This window comes from Bicyclus anynana, chromosome 11 (genome assembly GCF_947172395.1).
Source record: "Bicyclus anynana chromosome 11, ilBicAnyn1.1, whole genome shotgun sequence".
Taxonomy (NCBI): Eukaryota; Metazoa; Arthropoda; class Insecta; order Lepidoptera; family Nymphalidae; genus Bicyclus; species Bicyclus anynana.
The window spans coordinates 12,573,192-12,585,344 of NC_069093.1; the positions used below are offsets into that span (position 1 = coordinate 12,573,192).

General features: G+C 37.3%; 1 protein-coding gene across 1 annotated transcript; it reads right to left on the reverse strand.

Annotated features, from left to right (window-relative positions):
* Positions 1–546: 546 nt before the first annotated feature.
* Positions 547–4,712, reverse strand: LOC112053381 (uncharacterized). The gene is made up of 4 exons (XM_052884349.1): positions 4,035–4,712; positions 2,893–3,080; positions 1,776–1,945; positions 547–1,066 (listed from the first exon to the last, which is right to left on the reverse strand). The coding sequence occupies exons 1-4, from the start codon at positions 4,207–4,209 to the stop codon at positions 868–870; spliced, it is 732 nt and encodes a 243-aa protein (XP_052740309.1). The 5' UTR covers positions 4,210–4,712; the 3' UTR covers positions 547–867.
* Between the last annotated feature and the right edge of the window lie 7,441 nt (positions 4,713–12,153).

A 12,153-nucleotide genomic window follows, 5' to 3' on the forward strand; every position in this document is an offset into this window, starting at 1 on the left:
TTTTCAGAGAAATGGTATGTGCCGAGCAGAAGATATCAGTAACTAAGGCCTGGATGACCGCAATAGGCACACAAAAGGCAGCTGAAAACAACAATTGGAACACCTTCTATGAAATATCTTTGGAGGAAATGGATAAAATTACAGGCCTCAAATTTGAAAAGAAGTTAAAAAGCTTCAAGTTGATGTACAAATTCATAGATTAACTTTACCGGTAGAGGTGTTACTCTATTATTGTTTTAAAATTTTTATAAATATGAATTAATAAGAAAATATTTTCAAACTTTCTTAAGTAAATTCTACCCTACTATTTGGATATTTGTTAACCTTTCACACAAAAAGTAATTAATTCTTTAAAAGTCCAAGTCATTCCAAATTACGGCAATTTGGAATGACTTAGATTTTTGAAACTCTTATAATATACTATTAGTGTGATAAAACGAGAACAAGGTTGCTATGTAAAATAAACAAACACTTTTATAAGATTAATATATTTAAGAAAGTTAAGGGTCGGTTTTACCACTTAGTAGGTAAGTATCGGATAATCTAAACGTAAGCTTTGTCACTTTCTTAATACATGTCAAATGACAAAGACAAAACATGTAAATAACCGACACTTATCAAAAGGCAGTGAAACCGTCCCTTAATGGTAAGCGTTCACATATCATCGCATCGGACGTATCGGGCGCATCACATCAAACGGATTGTAATATTCTTTATATAGAAAGACCGTGAAATTGAATACCCGTTTGACACGATGCATCAGATACGTACGATGCGGATATGTGGACACCTATCATAATAGAGCTTAAGTATGAAATGACATATGTACTACAAGATTTCATAAATCAGATCCAATTGTTTTCCATGCTACTCTGTCGTTGTGTACATTATGTTGTGATTCAAGATGGAGTCCTTTTCGAATACAAGTCCAGTATTCTTCTCGAGTTCGTCTATAGGTATATCTACGAAGGTCTTCCAATTGTTCTTTTCAGCCGCCTTTTGGCTACCCACCGCTGACATACCGGCGCATGTCATAGGGACATTATTTGCGATGCAAACCAACTTTCTAAAAGAAAACAAAATCACATTGATATCATAAAGGCCAAAGTGTGTGTGTGTGTGTTTTTGCGTGTGTGTGTGTGTAAGTATGTTTGTTCCTCCTTTACGCTGCGACTATTGGAGCAATTTGGCTAAAATTTGGAATGGAAATAGATTTTTCTCTGGATTAACACATAGGTTATTTTTAATACCGGAAAATCCAGGGTTCCCGCGGGATTTGTGAAAAACTGAAGTCAGCGCGGACGAAATCGCGGGCGTCGGTTAGTATTAAATACTTTTTTTTTAATTGCAAAGCTATTAATCGGCGTTTTCGTGGCTATAAGGCTGGCTTTGGGTCAAAGGATCAGTATTGGCATTCAACTTGGCTACTGTTGGTACATAACAGCCTATTGTGGGCCTATTAGGCGACCAACGACATAATATATTTTGAAGAGAAATTGACTAACCCTTTTTGGCAGTCGGGTAAACAGGAGACCAAAGGCGAATGTGTTGTCCCAGTCCAATTTCTTTAGCAGTGAAAATGGTAGCGGTATTTCCGACAGCGCTTATTGGCTAACATTTGTTCATTTCTCTTCACTAATATCTCGTAGGTCGCATGTTAGGCACAGAGGTAACTTTACTATTTGACATCGATTCGGAGGAATACTATGACGCCTAAGTTTTTGGTATAGCAGAGATCTTTGATTTATATAAATAATATGATGTAGGTAACTCACCTTACTTTAATAAACTCATTGGCTATTCCTAATTTTCTATATTCTGGATGTACGATGAGGCCCCTACCAAAATAAAATGTATTGTAGCTGCTTATATGAGGCTGAAGATAGCCTTCTAGTACTTTCGCTGCGTGCAGTAATTGTTGTATTTCTGCCGTTTTAAGGTCCAACTGAAAAAAAAAATAGTGCATATTATCAGTTCAATGCTTGAATGGAACATATAGCTGATTGTATTCATACAGTTAATACTGAATTACTGTGTAGGTGTAATTATCACAAGGACAGCTTTGAATTTTATCCTGTCCTAAGAAGGCTGTAAAGCAGCTCGCGATTGAACGAGCTATATACTTGGAGTTTCTGCGTGATCGAATCAGAAATGAGGAGATCAGCAAAAGAACCAAACCGAGTCGCGAAGCTGAAGTGGCAATGAGCGGGGCACATATTTCGAAGAGCCGATGGACCCAATATGCTGGAATGATGACCCCGCAACGGTAAGCGCAGTGTTGGTCCCCCAAGTGGACCAAATATATCAAGCGGGTTGCAGGTACTGAATGCTGGCGGCTCAAAACTGTGTCAAAACAAACTAAAAATCAAAACTCCAAAATTTGGAAGTCCTTTGAGGAGGCCTATGTGCAACAGTGGACGTCCATCGGCTGATAATGATGATGACAATTAATGGAATAGCTTCAGATAAAGACTGGAGCGAGCTATACTTGGATTCTTGGATTGTGATCGAATCAGAAATGAGAAGATCCGCAGAAGAACCAAAGTATAGCTCTATATAAGTATAGTATAGCAAAGTATAGTGTACATAGCTCAGAGAGTCGCATAGCCAAAGTAGCGGGGCACATAGTTCGAAGTTAGTTCGAATATGCTGAAATGGTGATTCCGCACTAGGTGGGGCGAAGATATCAAACGGGTTGCAAATAGACGCTGAATGCAGGCGGCTCAAAACTGTGTTATTTGGAAGTCCTTAAGAGAGGCCTAAGTTTGGAAATCCTTAAGTCCTTAAGCAATAGACTTCCATCGGCTGATAATGATAATAACGATGAATGGAATCGATAATAAATAGCTTTAGATAAAAAATTATTTATATAGATCTATATTTAGAACTCACCTCTTTAGTTATATCCTCTAATTTTTGTGTATTTGTCATGAGCTGTGTCATCGACACACCCAGAATTTGGTCAACAGTAGTTCCATCATTGTCAACACAACACACTTCGGCGCAGAGTGGGGCAACTTTGAAATGCAGGTCCAATAGTTCCCCGTATTCCTTCAAAGCTTCTGGATTTCTAGTTATGCCTGGAATTAAAACATGTCTTGTGGTAGGCTTCGGCAATGGCTCGTTACCACACTACCGGCAAAGACGGTACGCTAAGCACTTTAGCGTTCAAATATGATGCCGCATATAAGCCGTCAAAGGTATGGTTATAATAAACTGGTATCCCTTTCAAGTTAGCCCACTTTCATCTTACACTGCTTTGTCATTGAATAGAAAAAAGGCCATCGATGTTATTTGATCTGTTTCTGTCGAAATTGATAAAGTCTATGTTTTAAGAATGCCTTGTTTATCTAGTGGTTAGCCTATATAACTTTGGTTCACGACATCCTGACTTAATTACTGAGTTTCTATTTCTCTTGAGAAATTTCAAGTATAAAATCTCGAAAGCTCGTTAAGCCTTTGGTCACGGTCGACGTGAAATTAAAAAATATCATCATTCTAAATCATTAAAATATGATAGCGGTCGTTAAAGAATTTACATTAAAAGCCCTCCAATTCGCATTAGGACCAGCATGGTGGGTATAAGCACCATATTTCCTCTCTAATACTCTCTCTGTATTAGAGAGGAAATATGGTGCTCCTAAAATCTTGGCTTCGCGTTAAAAAAGGCTGTTAATAGACAAAGATAACAGCTGAAAATTCTTCCATAATAGCTGAAAATTCATCAGCTCATGCTCCTACTATCGATATGTAATAGCCACAGTCCGATATACCCACATGCCTGCAGCGCTGCCGGCATGATGTCCGGTAAAACTCGTCGTGTGAATGTTGGACGGTTCGACTTGAAGCATAAATCAAATATACATGTATGTAGTCGAGAAACCAAAAAATGCCTTAAGAGTTTTTCCTTTGAGGTACGAAATGGTGTGTATTTACAAATAAAAATATTTAAAGGTGCACATGAACATTATGAGCTACGTAAAGTTTTCCAGAAATTATGGGTACCGTTGTTTGTATTTTAATAGACATCTCACCTGCAGCTTTATGAATTGCTTCACCGGAAACAAAATGTTTCAAAATAAATTCGTAAACATCATCTTTGGATTGTAATTGCCAACTTTGTATTCTTAGTTTAATAACACTGCCATCCTGCTTCTTCGCTTCAAATCTAGACCAGATCTTACTCGTACACTCATTCATATCCGACATCTTTATAAACACTTAACAAACATGAATTTATATATATTAAAAAAAATCAAACCACAGACACTCCCTTGGGGAACGCCAACACGTCTGTTGTTAAATTGCAACAACGCTAACATTAATACAATGGACAGTACTTAATAGCAAACTAATAAAGTGCTACATATATGGAATAGGAACTTGGATAGAATATAAATTGTTTATTTCTGACTTCTAGGAAGAAGACAATCTTGTAGAAGGAAGTACCCTAGTGGCGGACACGTAAGATTTTTAGGAAAAAGTAAAAAAAACTGTTTTGAAAAACGTATCTATAATGACAATTCGTCGGAATCTTTTTTTTATGTATGTTCACCGATTACTCGAAGACGCCTGAACCGATTTGAAAAATTATTTTTTCGTTTCAGAGGGTATGCTTTTCAATTGGTTCTATTGTAATAATGTTAGGATCTGATGATGGGATCCTGGAGAAATCGAGGGGAATCGAGGGAAATAACATGGTATCACTAAAAATGTAAAAATAAAAAAATACAACCGACTTCAAAATTATTTTCAAGCCGTTTAAATCATAAAGATTTAGGATTTCCAGACAGTTCTTTCAGAAACGGTTTCAATTAACACAGCACTACCTTGGTACCGCCTCCAAACTGATCGCACTGAGCAAACTGAGAAGGTAGTACATACGATGTTATTTTTCGCTTTTTAGTTTTGTAAAAACATTTTTATGATTTTGAAGTCGGTTGTATTTTTTTATTAACATTTTTTATAATGTTGTCATTAAGTATTTTAAATCACTACAATTCATGAATGTCTGGCATCGATCTGATGATGAAACCGAAGCACAGACGACGGAACTCCTCATCAATTTACAGCAGTTACCTTGTGTTTGAACTTAATTAATTTGTAAGGATGAGAATTTTACGTCTAGATAGATTGTGACTGTCGTTAGGGGTCTGGTGATGGAGACGGGGACCCATCGCTCCTGGTACTCATATATTGGCATCTCATACAAATTTATTATACGTGTATAGGATTGAAGATTTTTGCGTAGTGGTAACTGAAAGTAGATATAAACTGGTTACGTACAAACACTTAAAATGACATAAAACTTACTTGTTTACTATATTTTGTATTATTTTCCTTTTAATTGTTTTTTTTTATTCTTTACATTTTAGCCCTTGACTACGATCTCACCTGATGGTAAGTGATGATGTAATCTAAGATGGAAGCGGGCTAACTTGTTGTTAGGAGGAGGATGAAAATTCACATTCACCTTTCGGTTTCTACATGACCTCGTACCGGAACGCTTGGCGGTACGCCTTTGTCGATAGGGTGGTAACTAGCAACGGCCAAAGCCTCCCACCAGCCAGACCTGGACCAATTAAGAAAACCTTTATCGGCCCCGCCGGGGATCGATCCCAGGACCTCCGTCATGTAAATCCAGCGTACATACCTTTCTTTTACCTTTTGATTTCTTTATTTTTTTATAGATGTGTTTATTATTGTCAGGAAAAGGTTCTTATATAAGAAAAAAATTAAAAAATTGAACAGGTAGGGGAAGGGTAGGTTTAGAGTAGGTTAGGGTAGGGGGGTAGGGTAGGGTAGGGGTAGTTGAAAGTTTACATCGAGTGTTACGCGGACAAAGTCGCGGGCGTTCGCTAGTAAATAAATAAAATAAAAGTTGGTGCTACATGACATGAAAATGCTGATGAATATTAAACTAAGTTAAAGTAATTAACTAAACTTCCTACTTGTAGGATACTACTAATATTTGTTTCTAATCAAAATAAAACACTTGAAACTTTGAATATGAACTATAAATCAATCGGTAGGTAGTACTTGTACAGAATATCAATGATAATTTAATAGCATTTTTATTGCAAATTCTAAAAAGGAAGTAGATTACGAATTTAATTTGTATTTTATGGCTTCCAAATAATATGAGGAAAAAGTTACGTTTAGGTTGGTACTCGTATCTAATAATAATAAAAAGACTTTGTTTGTTACGGACAATCTCTGTGAGATTATAGAAAAAATATCTAAGGTTCTGACAGTTTTTTAGTTTATGTCAAACTAGCGGACGTCCGCGACTTCGTCCGCGTGGAATTTAGTTTTTCACAAATCTCTCGGGAACCATTGATTTTTTCGGGATAAAGTAGCCTATGTGTTAATCCAGTCTATAATAAATCTTAATCAGCTAAATCGCTTCAGTAGTAGCGACGTTATAGAGTAACAAACATCCAAACATCCATACAAACTTTCGCATTTATAATATTAGTAGGATGATAAAGATAAAACTTGTAGAAGACACATAGCAAAAGAAAATTACAGTCAGTTTTAAGAATTTTTATTATTCCGGACCAGATTCGTACCCACACCCTCCGGAATAGTAGGCAGAGTACATATCCACTGATCTATCACGGTCCTTATCATCATCTCCTTACCCTTATCCCACTTAAGTGGGGTCGGAAAAATATGTCAATCTTTTCCATTCGTCTCTATTACTCGTCAACTCATCATCCACTCCTTTTGCACACATGTCCTCTTTCACACAATCCAACCATCTCTTCTTTGGCCTTCCTCTCCTCTTATGACCTTCCACTTGCACATTCAACATTTTTCTAGTAATATGACTTTCCTCTCTACGCATTACATGTCCATACCAAGCTAACCATCTACTCCTCAATTTTTCTGTCACTGGCGCCACCTTCAGACTTCCTCTTCTATACTCATTCGTTATTTTATCTATTCTTGTCACACCACACATCCATCTCAACATACGCATTTCGTTCACATGCATTCGTTTACTATCCGTCCCTTTCACCACCCAACATTCTGATCCATACAGCACTATCACGGTCCTTATATACTTAGTATTATATTATAATTAGCAGACACCCCGTATATTTCCCGTTCCCATAGGAATACAGGGATATAATACGTGTATATAGCCAATTACACTCACAAGTAACATGGTTATAAAAATATAAAAAATAGTGTACTCTCTCATTTATTTATTTAACCTTTTTTCAAGCAAGCAAAGCTTAAGTTGTGGGTTTTGGCTATAAGACCATTGACTGTAACAACTAGGTATCGGAACAATAACAGTTGACTCAACATTCCACATGGCGGTAATCTCGTGAGCAAGGTCCAAGTATTTTGAGTACCAATTACCATTATTTAGTAGTTCCTGCTTCCATAGTAGCAGACAATACTTAGTTGACAATCCGTTGAATGGCTTCTTTCGAGTATAGATTCTTTTCTTTTGACTGATTGCACGATATTACATCGAACAAAAAATCTTTTTAGTGTAAAACATTTTTCTATTTTCCAAGTCGGTTGATTTTTTATTTTCATTAAAGTTTTCATTATTAAATGTAAGCATGAATATCTCCTCAGTCTACCGCTAAATTAATTAAGACAAGTCTGAAGCGTCGACATGGTCTCAAAGAGCTCGTTCGCATTCAGCTCGTATACGCAAGTACATTTTGTTTTATTTAATGAAGGGTCTCAAAACAACCCTAATGCGGTCTTGGGTATCTTTTAAACCGCGCTAGCTTTTATTCGCGTCTATAGGCCACAAGTAGAAACTGTCAGAATTTATGACGAAAAGAATCGTCATAATTAGGAAGATGTTTGACCGATTTTAAAAGGAAAGAAGAGAGTTATTGACTTATATAGTCAATAAGTAAGAAAACATATATGACCTATTTGGAATATTACTTTTTTATTGGATAATACTCTCTTTATATTGTACTAGCGAGTACCCGCGATTTCATCCGCGTGGAAGTTACGAAGAACAAAGTAGTTAGTTAGTTTTTCACAAATCCCTCGGGAACCACGGATTTTTCAGGGATAAAAGGTAGCCTGTGTTTAATCCAAACTATAATCTATGTCTACTTTAAATTTTAGGTGATTTGTTTCAGTAGCCGAGGCGTGAAAGAGCATTCATACCATAAAAAATCATCATGTTTGAATAGTACACTGAGATACATAATCTATACTTATAATAAATCTGTAGAGAGGTTAATTCTGTACATGAAATATATTTCCGAAATAACTATCAGGGGGTGATTAGTGATCGATACTGATGCCAAAAATGCAATTAGTAAAATTTTTGTTTGTCTGTCTGTCTGTCTGTCTGTCTGTCTGTCTGTATGTTCTTTATAGAAACAAAAACTACTGGACGGATTTTAACGAAACTTGGTACAATTATTCTACATACTCCTGGGCAGGTTTGGTACTTTTCATTACGCTACGATCAATAGGAGCAGAGCAGTGAAGAGAAATGTTGAGAAAACGGTAGAAGTTACTCAATTTTTTAAGCTTCCGTCGCGTGTACAGCCTTAATGGTTAAAGCTACATAGAAATAATGTATGACGGAAATGTTCTCCTTGAAATTATCTATAAGGGTAGGATAGGGGTAGTTGAAAGTTTACAACGACTTTCACGCGGACGAAGTCGCGGGCGTCCGCTAGTAAGTATATATAGTGTTTAGTGACTAGTGATAGTGTAGTGTTAAGGGCTACATGGAAGATCACGTGAACAAAGTGACCTAAAGACGTAATAACGTTAGTAAAAGACTAAGATTAAGTTATTGGACATTATCTTAGCATAATAATAATATATTATAAGTTTAGGTTAAAGTTAAATCACTAATTAGTCACATAAGTAGGCTAGATCGTAATTTTATGATGTACCAAATTGGTACTTTACAATAGAAAAAAAAATGGGTTTATACTGCTAATTTAATCTACGGAACCCTTTACTGCGCGTGGCCCAACACGCACTTGGCTGGTTTTTATTTTTTTTAAAGGCCTTTATCCAGCACTTCATATAAATGCTGGCTGAACGTGAAAACATAATAGCCGTATGGAATCGTTTGAATGCCTATTAAATTAATTGGCACACACATCAATTGATATCGAGTACTGTATAAAATCGCTTATCCATACGGTAAACCCTCATTCGCACGAGAGTTTTTTTTAAAGTGTTCTAATACAACAAAATATGCATTCTATGACTGACTGGAGGATTGACGGCCTCCGTAACGCAGTGGTGTGCGCGGTGGATTTAAGACGGAGGTCCTGGGTTCGATCCCCGGCTGATTGAGATTTTCTTAATTGGTCCAGGTCTGGCTGGTGGGAGGCTTCGGCCGCGGCTAGTTACCACCCTACCGACAAAGACGTATCGCCAAGCGATTTAGCGTTCCGGTACGATGTCGTGTAAAAACCGATAGGGGTGGGGATTTTATCCTCCTCCTAACAAGTTAGCCCGCTGCCATCTTAGATTGCATCATCACTTACTATCAGGTGTGATTATAGTCAAGGGCTAACTTATAGAGAATAAAAAAAATCTCAAATTATGTTCACACGAGCGTTTTTAAAACACGACGCTTTTTTATCAGGTAGTGTCGCATTTTCAATTTTAGGCGTTGGTAATAGACATTAATTTAGCCCTCATTCGCACGAGCGTTTTTTTACGGGCGTTAATAAAGCGTTCAAATATATTGAAAATGTAACCTAGTCTGAAAAAAGCGTCGCGTTTTTAAAACGCTGACGTGTGAACATAAACTTGGGAATGCATTTGTTCTTTTTGAATGCTTTTTTAACGTCCTTTGAAAACTCTCGTGTGAATGTGGGCTTAAGCGTTCAACGCTGAAAAAGCAATAAAATAAACTTCTGGACACATCTATTGGCCCACCTTAGAGTTTAGGTTTCGATGGCCCCTACCGAAATATGATTGCTAGATTGAATTTACTATACACCGGCCTTCGGCCGGGGGTTCTTATATAAAGCCTCTGACCGCGGCTTCAGCTGGTCATTTTATCCAAGTAAATATAATGCGAGAACAAAAAAATGCGCGGCCTTCGGCCGGGGATCTGAGTTAGAACCTCTGATCTTGTCTTCAGCTGGTCATTTTATCCAAGTAAATATAATGCGAGAACAAAAAACGCGCGGCCTTCGGTCGGGATCTGAGATAGAACCTCTGGTCTTGTCTGCAGCTGGTCATTTTATGCAAGCAAATATAATGCGCAACAAATAACTTTATCATACACCGGCCTTCTCGTATTGTCAAAAACATACTTAAAAATTAAAATTTTTATGTATTCACGTCTCGAATAAATAAAAAAAGTATCAACTAGCCTATCCTAAACATATTCTAGCTGGGAATTGAACCCAGAACTACAGCACCATGCGCCAAAGAGGTCGTCCAAGCATGAGCTGAGGAACTTTCAGCTATAAATTTAGTAATTTAGTAACACGAAAGGTCCATTCGCCATACAAATGGGCAATCAAATGCAGTTATTCAATTTCGTGGACATTGCTTGAGGTGATTGGCTTAATTCCGTGCGCCAGACGGCCCGAGGTCCCGTGAAATGGAAATGAAGTGATGATTGTCAATCTGACTGCTCGTTAGAAGGCGGATGTCGGGCTAATGGACGGCACTCTTCTTTTCAATCGTCCATTAAGAGATTTTGGTAGTTAGGTAGATACGTCAAGTTAGATAGTCGTCGTTGTTATCAACCCATATACGGCTCACTGCTGAGCTCGAGTCTCCTCTCAGAATGAGAGGGGTTAGGCCAATAGTCCACCACGCTGGCCCAATGATTGGCAGACTTCACACACGCAGAGAATCAAGAAATTCTCTTGTGCTCACGATGTTCTCCTTCACCGTTTGAGACACGTGATATTTAATTTCTTAAAATGCACATAACTGAAAAGTTGGAGGTGCATGCATCGGGCCGGATTCGAACCCCCACCCTCCGAAATCGAAGGCAGAGGTCATATCCACTGGGCTATCATGGCTCAGTTAGATAGTAGGGAATTAAAAAAAATCCAATGTTTCAAGAAAGGAGAATGGTGAGGTTGCATGTATTTTGGGACTAGCCGATAGAAGTAGCGTACATAATGGAAACCCATTAATAGTTGTTAATCGTGATTAAACTAAGAATAAAGCAAATGGTAACCAATCTTGAAAAGCAGGGGGAAAAGAGATATAATAAATGTGAATTTTATACTGAAAAACATTGCTGACAACTGCGTGATTGCTTTATAAATACGACAAGGCGTTTCGGTCTCAGGCAACAAGTAGAACAATTTTACTATGCTAAGTATAGAGGTAATCTTGACTCCCGTTCTGTAAAATCTCAATATTTTTTACAAGCATCTTATAAAATAATAGTTTTAATTAATACAAATGTATGAGTGTACCACACTTCTGAGTGTGACTCCCACTTTCGCCATCCTCCTTTAATAGATAACAGTGGTGAAGGATGGAATTTTGACGAAGGTAAGCCGTCCCAAAGAAAAGGAAATTCATACCGCTTGATACACACTCCGGTTTCTCATATATGCATACATACATTCATTACAATAATTAATATGTATGTATGGATTTTTAAACGGTAACGTAACGGGAATTGGCTTGTTTGAACTATTCGCCACTATTAGATTATCATATTAGAATGTTCAAATAAAATCTATAGGATGACTGGACTCTATGTATTTTTATTTTTAATAATAAAAGTTCGTTTTTATCATCAAATCAACACTATTATAATTATCTTCATATTAATAACTTACTATAAAGCACATTAAAGAGAAGGCCATTGTTGTTATACTCAACATGATATATCATTGCGGATTGGCGGGCTTAAACTCTGTAACGATCACTATCAGATTTTAATGATATCAACCGATATTTGAAGCCGTTTTAGACCAGTGGATATGACCTTTGCCTCCGATTCCGGAGGGTGTAGGTTCGAATCCGGTCCGGGGCAGCAACCTCCAACGTGTCTGTTAAATGCATTTTAAGAAATTAAATATCACGTGTCACAAACGGTGAAGGAAAAACATCGTGAGGAAACCTGAGAATTTTCTTAATTCTCTGCGTGTGTGAAGTCTGCCAATCCGCATTAGGCCCGCGTGGTAGACTATTTGGCCTAACCCC